This window comes from Aulostomus chinensis, chromosome 2, assembly GCF_037954235.1.
Source record: "Aulostomus chinensis isolate RoL2024-O1b breed Wild chromosome 2, RoL_Achi_v1.0, whole genome shotgun sequence".
NCBI classification, from domain to species: domain Eukaryota; kingdom Metazoa; phylum Chordata; class Actinopteri; order Syngnathiformes; family Aulostomidae; genus Aulostomus; species Aulostomus chinensis.
The window spans coordinates 12,222,325-12,241,509 of NC_141321.1; the positions used below are offsets into that span (position 1 = coordinate 12,222,325).

A 19,185-nucleotide genomic window follows, 5' to 3' on the forward strand; every position below is an offset into this window, starting at 1 on the left:
CGAATTAATAGTTGTCTTGTTTTACATTCCTCAGTGAAACATTGACTTTGCAAAATATTGTCTTGAAGACCATGTGTGCCCAGCAAGGTGGATGATGTGCGTAACGTAGGGGCGGCGCCACGGTGTATGTGTGTGAGGGGAGGTGTCAGTCACGGCGGTGTCATGGCAGCCAAAGCTGAGTGCTGCCATTCTACTCAGTGCTGCAACTTCCACCAGAAGCACCATGGTGTTCTGTTTCCCAAGGAACACGCAGCAAGTCTATTTTGATGGACGGCGTGTTACTCAGTACATAACCACAAAATCTTCTACTCTAAAATCTGAGCAAGTTAACAAAGATGGGCGGGCAAAACACGACACAGCTAAAACACTGCTGGTAGAAAGTGCAGCAGTGGGGAGTACAGATTTGATCAGTGCTGCGATGCAGCCGTGCCTGGTTAACCAGAACAAACCAGAATGCAGGTAGGGGGAGAGAGAGGCTGTGCCAGTGAAGGAAAAGGGACTACTTTCATCTGAAACGTCACTCTTATTTTAGTACCACAATAATAATGATCCTGCACTTGCAAAAATTTATAAAACTTTAACTTACAGACTCCCAAAAAAGGTAGCATATCTGACCATTTTGGTGCAGCCTGGAGCCCGTTTAAGATTGTGTTTTCTGCACAAGAGCCATTGTAGTGGACTACTAGCCATCTGAGTCTCTGCTGCTTCTCTCGAGGATATATTAAGAGCATCACTCTCAGGTTAAGGTAGCATTCAATCAGTGGTTGGACAGGAAGGTTTCTTACAAGGCTCTGGCTTTGTTGTTGCTCCGAGTAAAATGATTGGTCACATCCGGTGGGGTAATTATAGCTTCAAAGACTCAGAAGGTTTCATGAGTCCAGTCTGATCTATGTGGAAGGACAGAGTTAGAGTGTTAATACTGATGGAGACAACTCGTGACAGAATGGGTCAGGCGCTGACCTCGAAGTTCCTTCTTTCATCAGCACGGATCAATATGGTGTGTTTTTTACTCCTTGTAGTGACAGAGAAAAAGCTTGCATGTATGATTTCCCCTCACTTGTGTGTGTGAGGATCTCTGGACACTTGCTGCCAATGCAAGAGGATGTGACGCTCTGTCTCTGCAGATCGTAGGACGCGGCCTCTCCTCTGTTGGTGGTCATATGTGTATCTGCTTGTGTTATTACTCTCTTGTCTTCACTTAGCCTGTTTATGTCTTCTGGAGCTTTAGAGTAGCCTCAGTGCTCTTGAGATCAGGGGCTAATGAGCAGTTGTGCTTTCATTCTCTGCATTCTCCTCATGCATGCTGGAGTTTGAAAGCTGGCTAGTGGCTGAAGAAGGAAGCCTATGTTACGTTTCTCTGTACTTTAATTGACAGGCCAGAGAGCGACAGCCCTGCGTTGATAGGCCATCGGATTGTGTATTGATGGTTGACTAGCCCATTTAAAGAGGATTCTGGAAAAGCAACATGTCTGCCTGCTGATCTCTATTAATTGGAACATGTGACTTTTGTATCCTTGATCATAAATCAGGTCACTGTCTTCTTTCCATTGGAGTGAGCATTGGGGCGCCTTAGAGGATCAGCTGAGATCGACCTTCATATTTGAGATGGGAGATTTGCCTCCAAGCTTAAATGAAAATGATGAGTACTTGTAACCAAACAAAAAGATTGTTTGTTTTTACATAATGTGTCCTGAACGCACCCTAAAGACAATTAAGTAGGTATAGCCACACCTTGGGCATAGCAATTTACTGCCAGATACTTTGATATGACTCTCAGTTAGCTGGACCGAGGAGAAGGGTGCACCGCTTGCTGGCAGGGACAAAATGCAAAAGTTTGTCCAGAGAATCCTTTTAGCAGCAGTGCTGTGAGTTAATCAAGGTGTACCATAGCATAGCATTAGCCCCCATCTCTTCCTCGTTGCCTGGTAAGTGATTGTTTTCATTCATAGTCTTGCACCTCGTGTCATTCTCATACTGCAGGTACAAGAATGATTTTCCGTATTTGTTCAACATCCTGCGATGTTCTGTTGACCCACATACTGTGTCAGCAGCCAAACACTGAACACCCCGTAGATTCTTTTTCTTTTTTGGGGGGGGTGGGGGCTGTCTGATGTGAGTTGGCTATGAATTTTTCATCATCATGGAGAGTAAATTTCCCTCCCTCCCATTTCCCCTAAACTCTTTATTTTTTCATGCCTCTGTCTTCATCCTCCTTGCTTCACCCCAGTCTGGTCCAACGTTTATGTGTTCCTCCCTGCCATGCGGTGGGTTTATTTCATTATTTAGAGATGGGGGTGCAATCCTCCATGCTCGGATGGACCTGAAGCTGTTGTCCAATTCTCAGACAAACACGGAGGCCAAGGTGTGTCTTGCTGTGTGGATTGTTGAAGTGTGTGTTTTGAACATGAGATTCTTGAAGGTAAAAATATTTCACGGAGAGAAAAAAAAACTTGACACCACTCACACACACACATACATACACACACACACACACACACACATGCAGGAAGCCTGGTAATGACTCGCAGCGCCCTTTGCCCTTCGCCATTTGGCAGCTGGGTGAATGATCAGCGTCTTGAGGGCTTGTTGACCTTTGACCTCCCTTTGTTTACCTCGCTGATGGGAAAGAGCATGGGAGAGAGGGGAAGAGAATCAATTCTTTCCTTACCAGTTAAATAATAGATAAATAGATGTGTTTGTCGATAGTGCAAGAATAATTAAATTTTCATCAGCACCTGGTTTTTAGGCGTCTGGGATGTCTGGATTGAATTTGATCAGGTCATGGATGATCTACCCTGAAATATTAGTGGAAGTGTTGGTCTACTAGCAGCAAACATCATTTCAGCTGAATAAGACTTAACACTCAGCAATGGCTCGTCGTGGTTGACTCAAATCGTTATGAGCACTTTATTTGACCAGTTTTGAGAGAAAACATTTGACACCTCACTTTATTTTCTCACTGGAAAAGAAAAGTTTCATAGACTCAAAGGACATTCTGAAAAACACAGATAAAAGACAGTGACAAATAAAGGGCACATAATGAATTTGAGACCAGTCTTATCAAGGAACACTTATGACTCTGAATGTTCATTTATAGACCTGAGAACTTTTACCACGAGGCTTTTCTCCAGAGTGCCATACTGACTTGGATGAAGGAAGTCGTACTTTATCGACTGATTTATACAAACACTCTGCTTGCCAATTAAGCTGTTGTTCACATGCTATTTAGCAAAATGTATCTTGTTGTTGTATTGCTTGTACATCACAGGACACTCGCGCTACATCAGACATGCTGTGCTGGTTAAAAACACCAACAACTGGAATCAGCTTTTCTCTTTTTTGAGGCGTCAAATCGTCACAACAGCTAACATTACTAGCCTGTCAATCTAGCCCGCGCTCCGTATGTTGCTCAGGTGTGGTTCACCATAACTGATGAATCTAAGAACAAAGATTTTATTGTTCGTAAGCAGTCCTTTGTCTTACAATTGGTCCGGGATATATTTCCCTAGTTGTGTGTATTCTGGTAAATAGTCCTTTCATATAAATGTAAGATATGCAAATATAAACCCTGGAAATGGTCTAAAAAAAAAAAATCAGATATCAGATAAAAGAAAGATTGTGCTGTCTCTACTCGCACCTCAGGAAATCTCACTGGCCAGAAGAATGTCTACTTACTCACCGTCAACAGTTGGAGTGGACCTGCTTCTTCAGTCCAAAGTGGTTTTTGAGAAAACTGTGGCTCTTGTGATTTTTGGGTGGTCTGGCATAGCCTGATAGAGCTCCCGGCTCTCAGAATGCTCAACACCACAAACGTGATTCTGTTCTCCTCCAGAGCAAGACATTAAAATGATCTCCCTGTTGACTGACTAAGACTTCGATTGTAGGCTTATATAAAAAGTGACCATTTGAGAATGTCATAATAATTTATGATTATTATGTTACTAGATAAAAAATATGTATATTATTACATGTTTAAACACGCACAAACATATGAATAGCTGTTTAGTGTGGTTTGTTAACGTTCCTGAGTATCTGCTATATTACTTTGTAATACAACCTGTATGTAGTTACATAGAGATTGAATGTCCGCTGTGTTTGGCTGCAAAGATCCAGGATGCTACTCAACAAACGCATGTGTGGAGTGTATTGATTGATCCTTCTTGATTGATGATAAATGTACACACACACGCACACACACACTCTCTCTCTCTCTAGGCGTCTTCATATCATGTCTTCAGTCGCGCTTCATGGAGCTGAAACATCTCTCTAAAGTCTCTGTTCTGTCGACATCCCTCTGTTTCTGTCTCTTCATCTCTCTGAGTTTGTCTCTGCTGTCTAACACTCACACACAGTGCAGATAAATTATAGATTACCACCCGCCTGTGGCCATCCATCATTGGCTCTCCTTGACGAACCTGTTTACTCTGCCTGGGGCTGGCCCGGCTGGGATTGGCCATTGATTTGGGCCAGTAACAGTTAGAAGGCTATGTTTTGAAAATCCATTCAGTCCTACAATCAATGTTGGCGTTATTAATTAAAGAATCAAGGTGGGGGAGATTTTGGATGTATGAAAGGCTTTGAAACTGAACAGTCAATGTCATGTTGCTAAAAGTTGACTGGAGGGAGCGACTTCTTCCTCACGGCATCGTCGGGGCTGCTGGCATGAATGACAAATGTGTCTTTAATCCACAGTCTCAAGGTTAGCCGTCTGCTCAAACAACATGTCCTTATTTACAGCAGCCAGGATTTACAACCCCAGCATAAATCAAGCTGCTCAGGTTCACCCAGTTGAATCAGTTAACAATTCAAACTGGCATACAAGTTGAAGAGAAAGTGAGACTCTGTTCAGTGCATCGATTTCTGAAGATGACTTTTGAGACTTTATGACCCTCAGCTGTGTTTTTATTTTTGTTTATCATCGTGTCAGACACTCATATAAGATACAGAGTGACAAAGCAGCACAGAAGCAGCCCATGTTTTTAGGTTGAGCACTAAAGGAGGTCAACAGGGACAAGAGTTAAGGCAAAGTGTATTTATTTCACATTTGGATGAAGAGATTGTGTCAGGAACATTTTATATATCGTGTGAAACTGCAATAATGAACATAGAACATATTAAAGTAACTTCCAGCTCTGAAAACCAAATGTTTTCATTTCACTCGAGTACACCAGAACAAAAAGTTACTGACTGACAGTTGGGGAGGAATCAGAATCATCCACAATAACATGCAGCATCTCGGTGAGCGTGCTTTTTGTGTCTCTGCATATTCTCACATTGAGAAATAGATTCAAGCACAGCAGAACAGGAACTGTCTTCTCTGCTGATACACACAATCCAACCCTTCATGATACATAATGACCAAATAATCGAGGAGTGCACCTGAGCTCCACATGTCCTTAGCAAGAGAGCAAATCCTTCCTGATGGACAACAGTGACAACAAATTCTGGTTGGAGGAGTTTCTTCTGTGTCTAGAACTGTTCTGTGTACATGATCACTTCTCTCTGTTGTGACTAACATGATTTGAAGATGGCTTAAGTCTCCCTGAAGGACAGACCTATAAACGTTCCTGTGTTTTTTCACCGTGGTAACAGGTTAGTTATGATCACTCTGATATGTCTTCTCAGTGAGGACAGTCACACACTGATGCCCTTGGTTTCTTGCTGACCTCCTCTTCACTTTGTTGATGCATTGATAGAACTTGTTTTGTTCTGGCATCGACCGACAGGATGTTCTGCCTTTGAGTCTGTGAGCTGTGACCTGCAGTCTTGAGAGAGTTCAGCCTGTTGCTCTGAGGTCCCTTGTGTCGGTGCAGCTGCAGATAGCATGTCCTTGGAGCTCGGGGACAGCTGTCTCTTATCACATTCTTCTACAGCATCAGCTTCTCTCTTTGATTTTTGTCCTCTCCCTTTATGTTCTCTCTCTCCAGCTCCCAGGGAGTGTGAGGAAGACGAGTTTCACTGTCAGAATGGCTACTGTATCCGCAGCCTCTGGCACTGTGACGGAGACAATGACTGCGGGGACAACAGCGACGAGCAGTGTGGTGGGTACACACACATACATACACACACAGAAACACTCATTTAATGAAACATGCTACCACATCATTGACATGTGTTGTCTTTCCTGGCAGACATGCGTAAATGTTCGGACAAGGAGTTTCGCTGCACGGATGGCAGCTGTATCGCTGAGCACTGGTACTGTGATGGAGACACAGACTGTAAGGATGGTTCTGATGAGGAAAACTGCCGTAAGTGGGTGTGGGTGTGGGTGAGGGTGTGTGTTCAAGAGAGAGACAGGTTGCTGTCATGTTAAAGCAAAGAGGTTCTAGTTTATGTTAAGGCTCTTCATTCGCACCAGCTTCAGTTTTTGACTGCAAGAAATATATATTTTGAATTACTTCCATAATGGAATCATTGAAAAACTGTGCAACAATTTGGCTTAAAAATTACAGTACAGGTGTTAATATTTCTCTGTGCTGTCAAGTGACTGCATGGTCCATGCGGGTGGGCCAGAAATCTGGGTGGGCCGATTTTTACTGGCCCTCCCTCACAGATTGTTTTATTTATTTGAATCCTAATCAGTGCTTCACATCTGCACCTCTAAACAGAGATGGGAAGGAAGCAGATGACTCACTGGTGAGCTACGTTATTCATAGAAAAAAACAATCTTTACGTTGAAAACGTTATTGTCACTTGTCCCATCCTTTGAGGGAGTTAAAGGTTACATTAGGCTGGTATAGCAGGTCACTTTCCCTGGGCAACAAAACAATCCTTGTAAATGAAATACTTTGATCAACAGTGATCACCACAAACAATAGTGAGCAGCTAACAGCTGCACGTGATCACGATGAAGTCATTCATATTCATGCTGTCTTCTCAGTACCTAATGAGACTTGACACAATTTGTGTGTCTTGTGGAACAGCAAAAGGTAAGATTTAAACTTAAAGGTAAAAGTGATCTCTTTGATTAATCAGATACAAAATTTGGAAACAAAAGCTTGGTGCGTTTTCCTCCAGGCGAGTGTCAGTGAAAGCTTGAAAAGGAAAAGAAAATCCACCAAAATTGTGACGCATTCCTGACGACCAGACCACCCAAGGAGTTTGACAAACTTGTAATCCAGCCGAATGTGGTCACAGGGCATCCTGAATGTGTTAGCACCTGAACTCAGAGCTGTCCACCTGTGATCGGACCCTTCAGGGTGCATCTTAGTGAAGCCCTGAACTGATCCTGGGCAACCCTCCCTGTCTTAATCAAGATCACAGATTTAGAGACATTTTGTCAAGTATGTTGATTTTCTTAATGGTTCGGATACTGAGACTTGAGTGTATCAGATGGATGAAATCCAACGTGTGATTGAAAAATTAATATAGATGATCCAGTTTCATCCCATGATTTATAAAATTCAAACAGGCTGCGATTAAAAGCCATCCGGCTGAAGGGTGGAGTGTGGTGACTGACTACAATCAGACAGATGAAAGGAAGTGGTCTACTGGCGAGCACGTCAACATGTTCAGCATCTTCTTCTTGTCATCAAGAGTCTGACACATTCAGCAAAGAGTTGCAGCTTCAAAGCGCCTCAGACAGCCAACTGCTGCACCATCTTCCCCAACACCAGCAGCTGTTTAATATCTCTGCGTGTGTGTGTGTGTGTGTGTGTGTGTGTGTGTGTGTGTGTGTGTGTGTGTGTGTGTGTGTGTGTGTGTGTGTGCATGCGTGTGTGCGTATATGTAGCATCAGATGTGATGACGGCCACCTGCAGTGTTGAAGAGTTCCAGTGTGCATACGGACGCTGCATTCTGGACATCTACCACTGCGATGGGGACGACGACTGTGGAGACTGGTCGGATGAGTCTGACTGCTGTAAGATTGCTGCTGTTCACACTCAAACACACTTCCAGCATCATTTCAGGTGTCAGGCAGCCTAAAGTTTTTAAGGAAAAATCATCCCCACATGCTCTTAGTCTTTGCTAGGCAGATTGAATGGTTTCCTCTGGCACATTTGAAAGATTTCTTTCACTTTTACGTGACTTAACACTGAACTTTTATCAAGCTTATTTGGAGACCAAGCTCTAAACTTAAACTGAAATCCAAACTTGAAAGGAAAAGTACCATAACAGAATAACAGTTATAGATTGGTGTGCAGTGACTCATCCCATTGGTGTACAGAGCACTCACTGTCAGCAGTTGTTTTCTGCCCACACACACACACACACACACACACACACACCCCTCCCTAAACAGCGTCTGTCACAGGAGGAGAAGCTGAAGCTCCGCGGGGAGCTCAGGCTGTGTCATCTCTCTTATGCTGTTAGATGATACTGAAGGAGTTACTTCTTCTCTCCCTCCGGCAGACATCTTTCCTCCTTCTGTATCATCTTCTCCACCTACAAGTATCTCAAAGGTTTCACTGAACATCTGTCGCAGACCCAGATTGAAATGACAAGTCGTCATGTCGTGCAGCTCAACTCACCAGTTCAGCTCGAGTACGAGCACGTTTAACATTTGATGTGGTCTGTGACTCAGTGGGCTGCAGCTTTGCTATTTTCTTTATCAATAGATGTTGATTCTGGTCTGGTCTTAGTCCTGTGGTCATCAACCTTATCTAATTCAAGATCACCTATGACCTCAACAGATGAACCAACTGAATCTAGCTGCTGAACTTCATTGAGAAATATATCTACTTTTCTAATATATCATTTAAGCCAGTAGCCTCAAAACACTTCATCAATCAATCAGTGATAAAAGAGAATAAAATGCATTATAACAATAGGATTTCATTTTTAATCATTTATGAATCTTTTTTTAAACATTTAACAATTAAATAAACATAAAACCCAAACCAATCGATAATTCTCTCTTTTACATTATAGACCCAGAGCTCCACGGTTCAGGGCTGCAACATGGTCAGTCTGGTTGATGACGTTAAGAATTGGCAAAGAGAGACTGTGAATCGTGGAGGTGCATTAGACCTGATGCACTTTTAATGATCCAGATGAAATGGACTCAAAGATCAACCATTTGATTGCCATTCACAAGCTCTGACCTCTACTTTAGTCTGCAAGATGTCAGAGAAATGATGGTAAATGTGTACAACCCGGCTGACATTTTCAGATTCAGCTGACAGTCTTTGCGAAACTGAAATTTATTATTAATTTTTGATGATATTAAACCGATAAGCTGAAAGCCAAGAATCTGTGAAATAAAGCAGAGGGGCTGCTATTTTATTTTTGGTATTTTCAGTTGAAATGCAGCAGCATAAATATAAAGGTTGAAAAAAGAGCTTCCAAAGATGCTTATAACACATAACGTCGACTTTGTCCACTCGATGCAGGTCACGCTCAGGAGCAGCTGCTCTTCATGGGGGGCTCTCAGTCACAGCATCTGTCAGGACTGCGAAACACTGAGTCTGTTAGATCTTTTCGGTCACACTCTCACACACACAGAGTGAAGCTATGGTCCTGATTATCAGAGTATCACATTTCCCTCTCCTCACTGCAGGGACCAGCGCGCTCGGTGTCTTCCCTCATACTCTAGTCTTCTGTTTTCAAACTTGTTCACTTTATTTTCGCATTGCCTTTAACCTCCCACCTCATCTCTCTTGCTCTTTCACGCACACGCGCGCACACACACACACACACACACACACACACACACACACACACACACACCGATCTTTGATGTGTTTATCTGCATTGCGATAAGCACAGCTTCAAGGTTTTGTACCATCGTTTGATCATTAGTAAGGTCGCATCAGTCAACCGAGCTTTTTCTGTTTCTGCAGGTTTTTTTATTCGCTGCCTCGTTTTAGAGATGTTTTTTTACTTTTTGTCTTTTTTGGGAAATGCAAACTTGTGTCAGAGCTTTAAATTGTTTTCAAAAGAAGCATGGAATAGCTGCATAAGCCTTATAATAACAGCAAGATGGATCATACCCATTTGAGTTCAGAACACACACACTTGTACATGCTTGGGGAAGTTTTAAATGAAACAGGTGTCATATGTCTTAAATCATCCCACTAAGGATTTGTTGCGCTGCCTGTCCAAAAAAATCAGCAAAGTTAGTGGATCAATCTCCATCTTGTCTGAAAGCAGCTGCGCCTCGTGTCCCTTTACGATTCATTTCCTGCCATTCGTCACTCTTCAACTGCCCCCATAAACGGGTCAGTTACTCCCAAATAGAAATGTTTCTGTTAGTAGGGTTTGAAGTTGTTGTCAATTTCAGCATTTGGAGGTATTTCCAAAAAAAAAAGGTGTGAGGAATGTCTTGGCTTTCTGAAACATGCAGATAGTTTGTGGGGGCACACGCTTACACACACACACACACACACACACACAAACACATGGACGGGCAGCATTCCTCAGAGGCGTAAGACACCCCATCCTCAGACAGCATTCCTTGGCATCGAGTCTCTAGGCACATGAAGGGCGCTTTGTTAGAGAAAACGTGTTTCTCTCTCTCTTTCTTTCTCATACCAACAAAAACACTTGCTCTCTCTCTCACACACACACACACAAACAAAAGTACATACAAAACACTCATACTTGCATGCCTGGTTTCCACTTGCAAAGACTGAAACTGCTTTTGGCTGCATATCTGATTAGATGGTGAGTTTTTGTGTTGGGGAGAGAAACAAGGAGTGAGTTGAGGAATGGGTGAATCATTCAAGAGTGTGTGTGTGTGGGGGGGGGGGGGGGGCGTCAGTGTTTGTCCCACGCTGATTCTCATTCTCTCTTGCTCTCTCCCTCCCCGTCTCTCTGTGGGAGAGCCACCTGCTGTTTTGATCAACCCTATCTTCTCTCGCCGGGCTGATAAGGCTGCACAGGGATGCTCCAATCCTCCACCACATCTTCCTCCTCCGCTCTCCCCTTATCTCAGACCCCCTCCTTGATGGGAGCTGACTCGCGCTGTCAGGAGGAAACATGTCAAAGAAACACACACATACACACTCAGGATTTAAGATGCTTACATTTGATTCCTCTTTCATCTTCCAGTCCACCTCCGTCTTCATCTGCTGCCAGTTCACTTTGATGTGATCACATGGAGTGATGTGGTAGGAAATGGAAATGTGGGACGGCTATGATTGCTAGTCAGAGATGATCATGGCAGCCAAGAGAAGTAGAACCTAGTCGGCTGAAAGCAAAAAGAACCAACTGAGTTGATAACTTTTTACAGCAAGGGCTGAATGATTTTGTAGAAAAACATTTTTGACTGAAATTATTTTGGTACATTATAATTGTTGTTTTAACTGAAAAACTCTTTAAAATAACAAGAAAATTATTTCTTAAGCCTAACCTTGTAGAAATTGATGTGTTTGCAGGGCATCTCTGTAGCACCACAATATTTGATTTAAATCCTATTTTAATCAACTAATTTTATTGATATTGAGCCTTCCTGCAATTTGAGGATTGCACTGGCCATATGACACTTACAATGGGATTTTGGCTGATTGTGCAGCCCTAACAGCCATCAGAGACAAGTATAAGTAAGTGCGCAATGTAAGCTTTGACATCAATGCTGTTGTCACTGTTCTAAACTGGTATGCGTGTGTGTGCGTGCGTGTGTGTGTGTGTGTGTGTGTGTGTGTGTGTGTGCGCAGCATCCCACCAACCCTGCAGATCAGTGGAATTCATGTGCAGCAGTGGGATGTGCATCAATGCAGGCTGGAGGTGTGATGGCGAGGTCGACTGTGACGATCATTCGGATGAGAAGAACTGCAGTGAGTAGCCGCTGTTACTGGGTTTCTGAAACATATTTTTGGCGCTCTGGATGGGAGGGTGTATCTGAAAATTTGTCTCCATATTTATATTGTTGTGGCAGTTTCACTCCTGCAATGTGACTCATGCTGGTGATGGAACAGTAAGACATGCTGACCTCTTCTGAGAAAGAAGAGTGACTTGTGTGTGTGTGTGTGTGTGTGTGTGTGTGTGTGTGTGTGTGTGTGTGTGTCTGTTCTCCAGCCACGTCCATGTGTACAGCTGACCAGTTTCGCTGTGGAACTGGGCGCTGTGTCCGGTTGTCGTGGCGATGTGATGGTGAAGATGACTGCTCAGACCGCAGTGATGAAGAAGGCTGTGAGAAAACCGGTAAGAATGTGGTTGTTTTGATCTTTTTCTGAAGCTAAATATAACATAAGCTTCAGCTGTAGTCATGACAACAGCTCAGCCCTCCACTCACAAACTCTCATGTTCCTTTTTTTTCTGGAGAGAATCACAGTTGCTGTCAAACAGACAGCAGATCAGTTTGACAGCTTGGGTATAAAGACACCACTGACCTGTGGACGGACAACATAATCTGGCCTGGATTTTGGAGATTAAAAAGTGAAAAAAATTAACAAAGAAGAAGATGAAAAATTTTGACTTTTTTGCCATGCTTAACCATCAAGGCAGATCAATTTGGACCTGTTTTTTTGGGCGGGGGGGGGGTGGTTATTTAATGTGGACGATGTGCAATATGTGAAGTGTTGCTTGCAGTGATGAATTATCCCTGCAGCTCCACAGAGCTGGAGAGCGCTGTCTGCTAACTTTACTGTTATGGTTGACTCAGTGCTCTCACTGTGTAGTTTTGAACACAGCAGGCAGCTGTTGACAGAGACGATGCTGTAAAGAGCTTCTGTACACAACCTGCTCAGCATCAAACACCAAACAGACACAGTTAGCAACCAGCTGGTGAACATAGTGGAGCATTAAGCAGAAGGAAAAGAAAATAGTGGATTTAAATTCACCAGGTTAACGTTGCTCTGTCACTGCTGGATGTGTAAATAAGCAATTGTCCGTATGTACATGCTTTTATATCTCCCAGGGATCAAATATCAGTAATAATAATAATAATAATAATAATAATAATAATAACAATACCAGTTATGGAACGTCAAAGTCCCTTGACTCTTATATGGCCAATAACAAATGATCATTTAAACTAGAGCTTCTTTCACAAAAAATGGGTTCATGACCTTTTTAAAACTCTTAAATGCCATCTACCCCTCATTGTCCTCCCATGACTGATGCAGGTAAGTACATGTCTGTAATTTAAGTTTAAGGTAAGAACAGGGAAATTCCAGCAGAAACAGGAGAGAAGATTAAAAAAAAGACACATTTCACATAAAATGTCATTATTTTGACCTCTATGTTTCTCCAGAAAAACTTCATGATGGCATTGTTAGGGTTCAACAGTTATTGTTATTTTTCAAGTGTTTGTCATTGTTTGTGTTGATAGCACTTTCCATATTTGCTTCCTTCATAAACGTCCTCTTTATTTTGCCTCTGTCACAATGCCTATGGGGAGATTTCTCAGCTAGCTTACATTCTAAGCTACAAAGGGAGCTCGGAGGGGGAATGAAAACAGCACCATTCTACTCATCACAAGTCAGGCTGCGCAGTATTGCTTTAAACATCTGTATCCTGATTTATATGGTGATTTAGTGTTTGTGTGTAATTCTTATTGTGTAGGTAAAATAAACACATCGTAAAATCTGTCTTTCGTACCAATGATGAATCTAATCAGTGAAGGTACTACAAACTTGCTGTATATCTGGTGCTGTCATGAAGCAGCCCTGGTGATTGACTCGTGGCTGGTGCTGGTCTAATACAACCACAGATTATACACTTCAAGTCCTCTCACTGGTTTTATTGTCTTCTCACTGGATGTTCAATAAAATGGAATGTCTGTTGGTGTCCCCCCAGAGACCCCTCCCTGTGCTCCAGACCAGTTCCAGTGTGGGAATGGACGCTGTATTGGTCAGAGGAAGGTGTGCAATGAGGTCAACGACTGTGAGGACGGCACCGACGAACACCCTCACCATGACTGCCGTGAGTTGACAATCACCATGTGTACTGCAGTTATGGGACTGAGACGTTTGTCTTGAAAGGGGACGTACTTTTATCACGGCCAGTTCATTCAGATTAAACAAATGCAGTATAATACAGCAGCCCTTCGTCAGTATTATCCAGTTCAGTTCATTGGATTTCGATTGGTTTTAAATGGTGATTTTGGATGCTGTGTTTTGCGGTGAACTGTACTGGGTAGGGCAAGTTTTGCGAATATTTTTTCCATCGCATTTCTAAGAATGAAAGTTGTCAACAATATCATTTGGATATTAACGTCACCTAAATGTAAAACTTCTTCAGAAACATTCCATGACACATTTGCTTAACTTGACATTAGCCAGAGAACCTCTCACCTCTGGTTGTAGACTAGGTAGAGTAAAACATTGCTGTGCTGTCACAGTAATGTAACTACATCGTAATTTTTATTTTTTGTATCCATAATTTTTAAAATTGCCTTGTGTTTGTAAAATATTCTCATGTGCAGCTCAGTGTTAATTTTGACAAGAATTTTTAATTTCGTTTGAGTTACAGTCAGTCATCGAAGACTGGATTTAGTTGAAGTCCCATCTTGGTCTTTTAGTTTAGAATAGTTTTAGTTAAAATTTAGTCTTTTGTCTTTAGTTTTAGTCTCATTTTAGTCTGAAGCAATATGATTTATTTTAGATGGATAGATAAATAGATAGATAGATACTTTATTAATCCCCAAGGGGAAATTCCATACTGAGATTATATACTGAGGGATATGTGATGTTATATAAAAACTCAATACAAAGCATACATTAAACTATTTTTTAAGTAATTTAAACTAAGATTGAACCACATTGCTCTTGTTAATAAGGATAATGGTAATAATAATGAAACGTCGGTAGCTTGTTAGAAAAAGTGCAAGTTCTTGTTAATTTTCTGTATTTCTGTATAGCCGCAAGAGTAAAGCTCCAACTGCGGGATGGCGGGCCTTCAGGTGTCTTTTTAAGTTGGTCGTGTTTTTCCCACTGATCTTAAATCCACAACGCTCCCCATCCTTGTCGGGAACAACACACTCCGTCTGTTGTTCGGCAGGATGATAACAGAAATGCGTCCACAGGTGAAGGTCTGCTGCTCATCCACACAGCGTCTCTGCGACATGCTACGTGCACTGCAACACCGCGGAAGGCGGGGCGGGTGTGGGGTTGGGGCCCGCCAATCAAAAAGTCGGACTGAGAGGTCAAATTTGTTTTGAGATGATTAATTGGTTAAAAAGAAAAGAAATCAAGGCATTAAGGATGGTTGTAACCCCGAAAGTCCGGCCGGCCGCCGTCATCCTTTTCGTCACGTTTTTACTCGTCAGCTCATAGTGAACAGCGATTTCGTTTTAATTTTCATTGTCAGTACTTACGAGTATTTACATTTTCGTCACAAATGAGTGACAGAATAAAGTGTAGTCAATGAAAATTTTTCATTTTCGTTTCATTTGACAACATTGAACACTGGTGCAGCTTTGACTCATTGGATGTGTTTTTGAAAAGGGATGTTGTGGATAATCCAGACTGGACAGGATTCATGAGTAAACTCAAAAGAGGAAAGAAGGAAATTTGTTGATGTGCAGGTGGAATTGTTGATCTAAAAGAATATTTTTTTTTGTGAGTCACCTGAAACACTTCTGAGTTACAAAATGTCTGTAGCACACGGCAACCTCTGTACCTCCACCAAGGTCTTGTTTCTGTGGGGTTTGTTAGTCTGTCTGACAACAAGATTGTGTAACTATGAAGTTAATCTTCACAAATTTTGGTTAAGGGGTGTATAATTGGTCAGAAAGAGGCCATCATATTTGGGATATGATATCGAAGCGCTGCTAGATGGAAACAGGAAATGATGTACTCAACCGGTGGCACAGTGGTACCGTGGTTAGCACTGTCACCTCACAGCAAGAAGGTTCCAGGTTCCAGTCCCGGCTCCATCACAGGATCTTTCTGTGTGAGTCTGCATGTTCTCCCTGTTCCTGTGTGGGTTCTCTCTGGTACTCCAGCTTCCTCCCACAGTCCAAAGACATCAAGAGGGGACGAGGCTGATTGATCCTCTAAATTGACTGTAGGTGTGACTGTGAGTGTGAATGGTTGTCTGTCTCTATGTGTTGGTCCTGTGATGGACTGGTGACCTGTCCAGGGTGAACCCTGCCTCTCACCTGAAGGCTGCTGGGATAGGCTCCACCCCCCCGTGACCCTTAACAGGATAAGCGGTAGAAAATGGATGGATGGATGGATTTACTCAGTGGGTTACCAGATCCATCTCAGATTTGGTCAGGAACACGAATGTAAAGAGTTACTGTGTGAGCTCTCATTGAATGGTGTTACTGTGGTGCCATGTTTGGTTTTTCACCATAGAATAGAAAACCATAGAAACTGAATTATGGATTCCAAATGGTTAGTGCCACCTGGTGGAGGCTTGAAGTGATATTTGTACAGAAGTGCACACTCTGTCATACATAATCCAGATATTAAGAGGTTTCATCTCCTTCTCACGCCACACAACAGTCACACACTGTAATGGGGGGGGGGGGGGCAAGGGTCTACTCATCTGTGATTTTGGCTTCAACTGCTTTCTAGTTTTAAGATTCCTTGCACTGCACCCAAGTGTAGGTCAAGATGAGCTGTAGGCCTAATTTTGGTCAGTCCAATATTCTTTACTGTGTGTGTGTGTGTGTGTGTGTGTGTGTGTGTATTGATTCAGCATGCTGTGTTTATATTCCTGTGATGTTTCTGTGTGGCATGTAGGTCCACGCTCCAGTGAGGGCAACTGTAACCAGAACAACGGAGGCTGCTCCCAGAAGTGTCAGATGGTCAGAGGACTGGTCCAGTGCACCTGTCACACTGGATACCGACTGATGGATGACGCCAGAGCTTGTCAGGGTAACTGTGTGTGTGTGTGTGTGTGTGTTTGCATATAAAAATCTGATATGAGATTCTTCTGAGGAACATATTTATATTTATAACACACAGAGTTCAAAGATGGGTCACCCTGTGAATTACTCCTCATGGGAGAGATATATGTTTTAAAGTAGTGTTAAATCTCAACATGTAATTCTGCCTTTAATGGAGACATTGTCTAATTAGATTATAATGAGTGTTAGACTTATACATTTACCTGTGTGAATGATTTATTCACTATAGGACACCTGGGGGTGCTTTGCTATGTGTATTGAATTGTTTGTGGCCAATGTCTCACTGCCCTTCCCCCTTTTCCTCTGCCTCTGTCCCAGATGTGGATGAGTGTGCTGAAGAGGGCTACTGCAGCCAAGGCTGTACTAACATAGAGGGGGGCTTCCAGTGCTGGTGCGTCCAAGGCTATGAGCTCCGGCCTGATAAGCGCAGCTGCAAGGCCCTGGGTAAAACCTACTGTACTGTGTTTCAACTTTGACATGTGACCACAAGGAATTACCAGGGTTTGACCTGTAGTAAAAACATAGTTGAATATTGTTTATACTTTGTGCTGCAGTAACTATATCCATTCCCCTGCTCTGGGGGTCTTGGACTGAGAGCTCAGTCTTAGGGTCTGGACTAGATTTAGATATACAGCAAGAGCGGAGCACTAATGGTGCAGCCCATCAATCTGCTGCAGACTAGAGTTAAACTCCAGGCAAGACTGTGTCAGGCAGCTGCCATGACCCTGACCCTGGACCTCTATTAAAATTAATGCCTTCATTGTTCATCTCTCTCTCTTCCCTTGTTATTTTCAAACTCCTACTTTTCCGCTGCCTTTTTTGTTTTCCACTTTTTTTTCTATTCTCATATGTCTGTGTCGTTGTACAGGCCCTGAGCCAGTGCTGTTGTTCGCCAATCGAATTGACATCCGTCAGGTTTTGCCACATCGCTCAGAGTACACCCTGCTGCTCAACAACCTGGAGAACGCCATCGCTCTGGACTTCCATCACAGTCGCGAGCTGGTTTTCTGGTCAGATGTGACACTGGACCGCATCATGAAGGCCAACCTCAATGGCTCTAATGTGGAGGAGGTGGTCTCCACAGGTCTGGAGAGCCCAGGTGGGTACAGAAGCCAGTATGACACAGGTCGAGGTTGAGGACAAAGAGGCGCATTCAACATTTACCCAGTTTATTCAACTCTCCTGCTTTCTGTCCAACTGTTCTCTGCTCTTCCTCACTTAATCCGTCACTTTCATCACACAAGTTAAGACATGGAATGAAGTCTGTTTTTGCTCTGTGCGCTCTTCTTTGCATTGGCCTGAGTGGCCCTCATTTATCAATCAAGTGTAGGTGTTTAAATGTCACTCCCTAAAATATTGTTGTTTTAGAAGTCTCTCCTTAGATTGAAACCCTCCCATTAGCTGATCCTGACGACGATGATGATTAACTGAACCACCTGGTTCAATATGATATGACTGGAGTAAAATGGGTCCCTAGGTGGCGCTGTGTTAAAAAAAAAAAATAATCGCACAAAATGGAAAAACTACTTTTTCTTACCACTCTTCGGCTGTTTTTTTGCCATTTGGGGCGACGTTTTGCCCATACAAAGTTTATACATTGTAGAAAACTGTAAAAGAAATTTGGTAACCCAAAAACACAAAAGTTTCAAACGACAGTATATTCGCATTGAAGACAGGAAGAGTTGAGAATCTTGGCAAATGATCTCTCTGGTTTTGAGTGTGTTGTTTTGGTTTGTCAGCCTTGAATGAATGAGGAAGCAATGCTCTCTGTAGTAGCACGTTTGTGAGAGAGCTCCGATGCATTGGCCGGGAATCAAATCCGGGCCATCTACGTGGCAGGCAAAGAATCTTACCACTGTGCCACCAAGGTTACATCAATGTCATTTTTATGCTCTTGTCCCATTGAAGGAAAGTAGTAACTCAAGGAGGGAACAAGCTGAGTTTCAGCATGCGTCTCAGAAATGAACACAATGTGTCACCTTTTCATTGCAACAAGGGCATAAACCAGTCCCTCCTGAAAAACATGATTATTCATGCGCGTAATTCAACACATAATCAGCCAAAGTCCGCACATTTATGCAGGGGCCGCACTTTTTTAGAGACGCCGCACTTTCACCTCATAAATCGCCGGTTTCCACGCAAAACTGGCAAAATATGCAGGGCTTGCATGATTTCATAATCCCCGCATTTGTGTTGCAAAAAAGCCACACAAATCTTGGCAGAAAGTTTAAAAATGTTGCGTTTACTTCACACAAGAGCAGCCATTTTCTTCCTTTTGCCTTTGGAACGTTGTGAAGTGATGTCATCGGAAAGCTGCAAACCCCACGAAGAAGACAAGATGAAGTCTGCAAATCAGTCTCAGTCTCAGTCTTGTGTTTTTGATGGCATTTTTACCAAATTTGGTAAATTGGTTTAGTATTGGCCAAGGAAAAATGGATCTTATT

At 42.7% G+C, this 19,185-nt stretch overlaps 1 protein-coding gene across 2 annotated transcripts in view; it reads left to right on the top strand.

Annotated features, from left to right (window-relative positions):
* Window positions 1-19,185, top strand: part of lrp4 (low density lipoprotein receptor-related protein 4) — a 122,980-nt gene that overhangs the window by 77,735 nt on the left and 26,060 nt on the right. For both annotated transcript variants that reach the window (XM_086179464.1, XM_086179474.1), the window contains exons 4-12: window positions 5,928-6,041; window positions 6,132-6,248; window positions 7,733-7,861; window positions 11,598-11,717; window positions 11,959-12,084; window positions 13,681-13,806; window positions 16,575-16,709; window positions 17,060-17,185; window positions 17,610-17,840. In XM_086179464.1, the coding sequence (XP_086035590.1) occupies window positions 5,928-6,041; window positions 6,132-6,248; window positions 7,733-7,861; window positions 11,598-11,717; window positions 11,959-12,084; window positions 13,681-13,806; window positions 16,575-16,709; window positions 17,060-17,185; window positions 17,610-17,840 (1,224 nt within the window). The remainder of the gene's footprint in view (window positions 1-5,927; window positions 6,042-6,131; window positions 6,249-7,732; window positions 7,862-11,597; window positions 11,718-11,958; window positions 12,085-13,680; window positions 13,807-16,574; window positions 16,710-17,059; window positions 17,186-17,609; window positions 17,841-19,185) is intronic.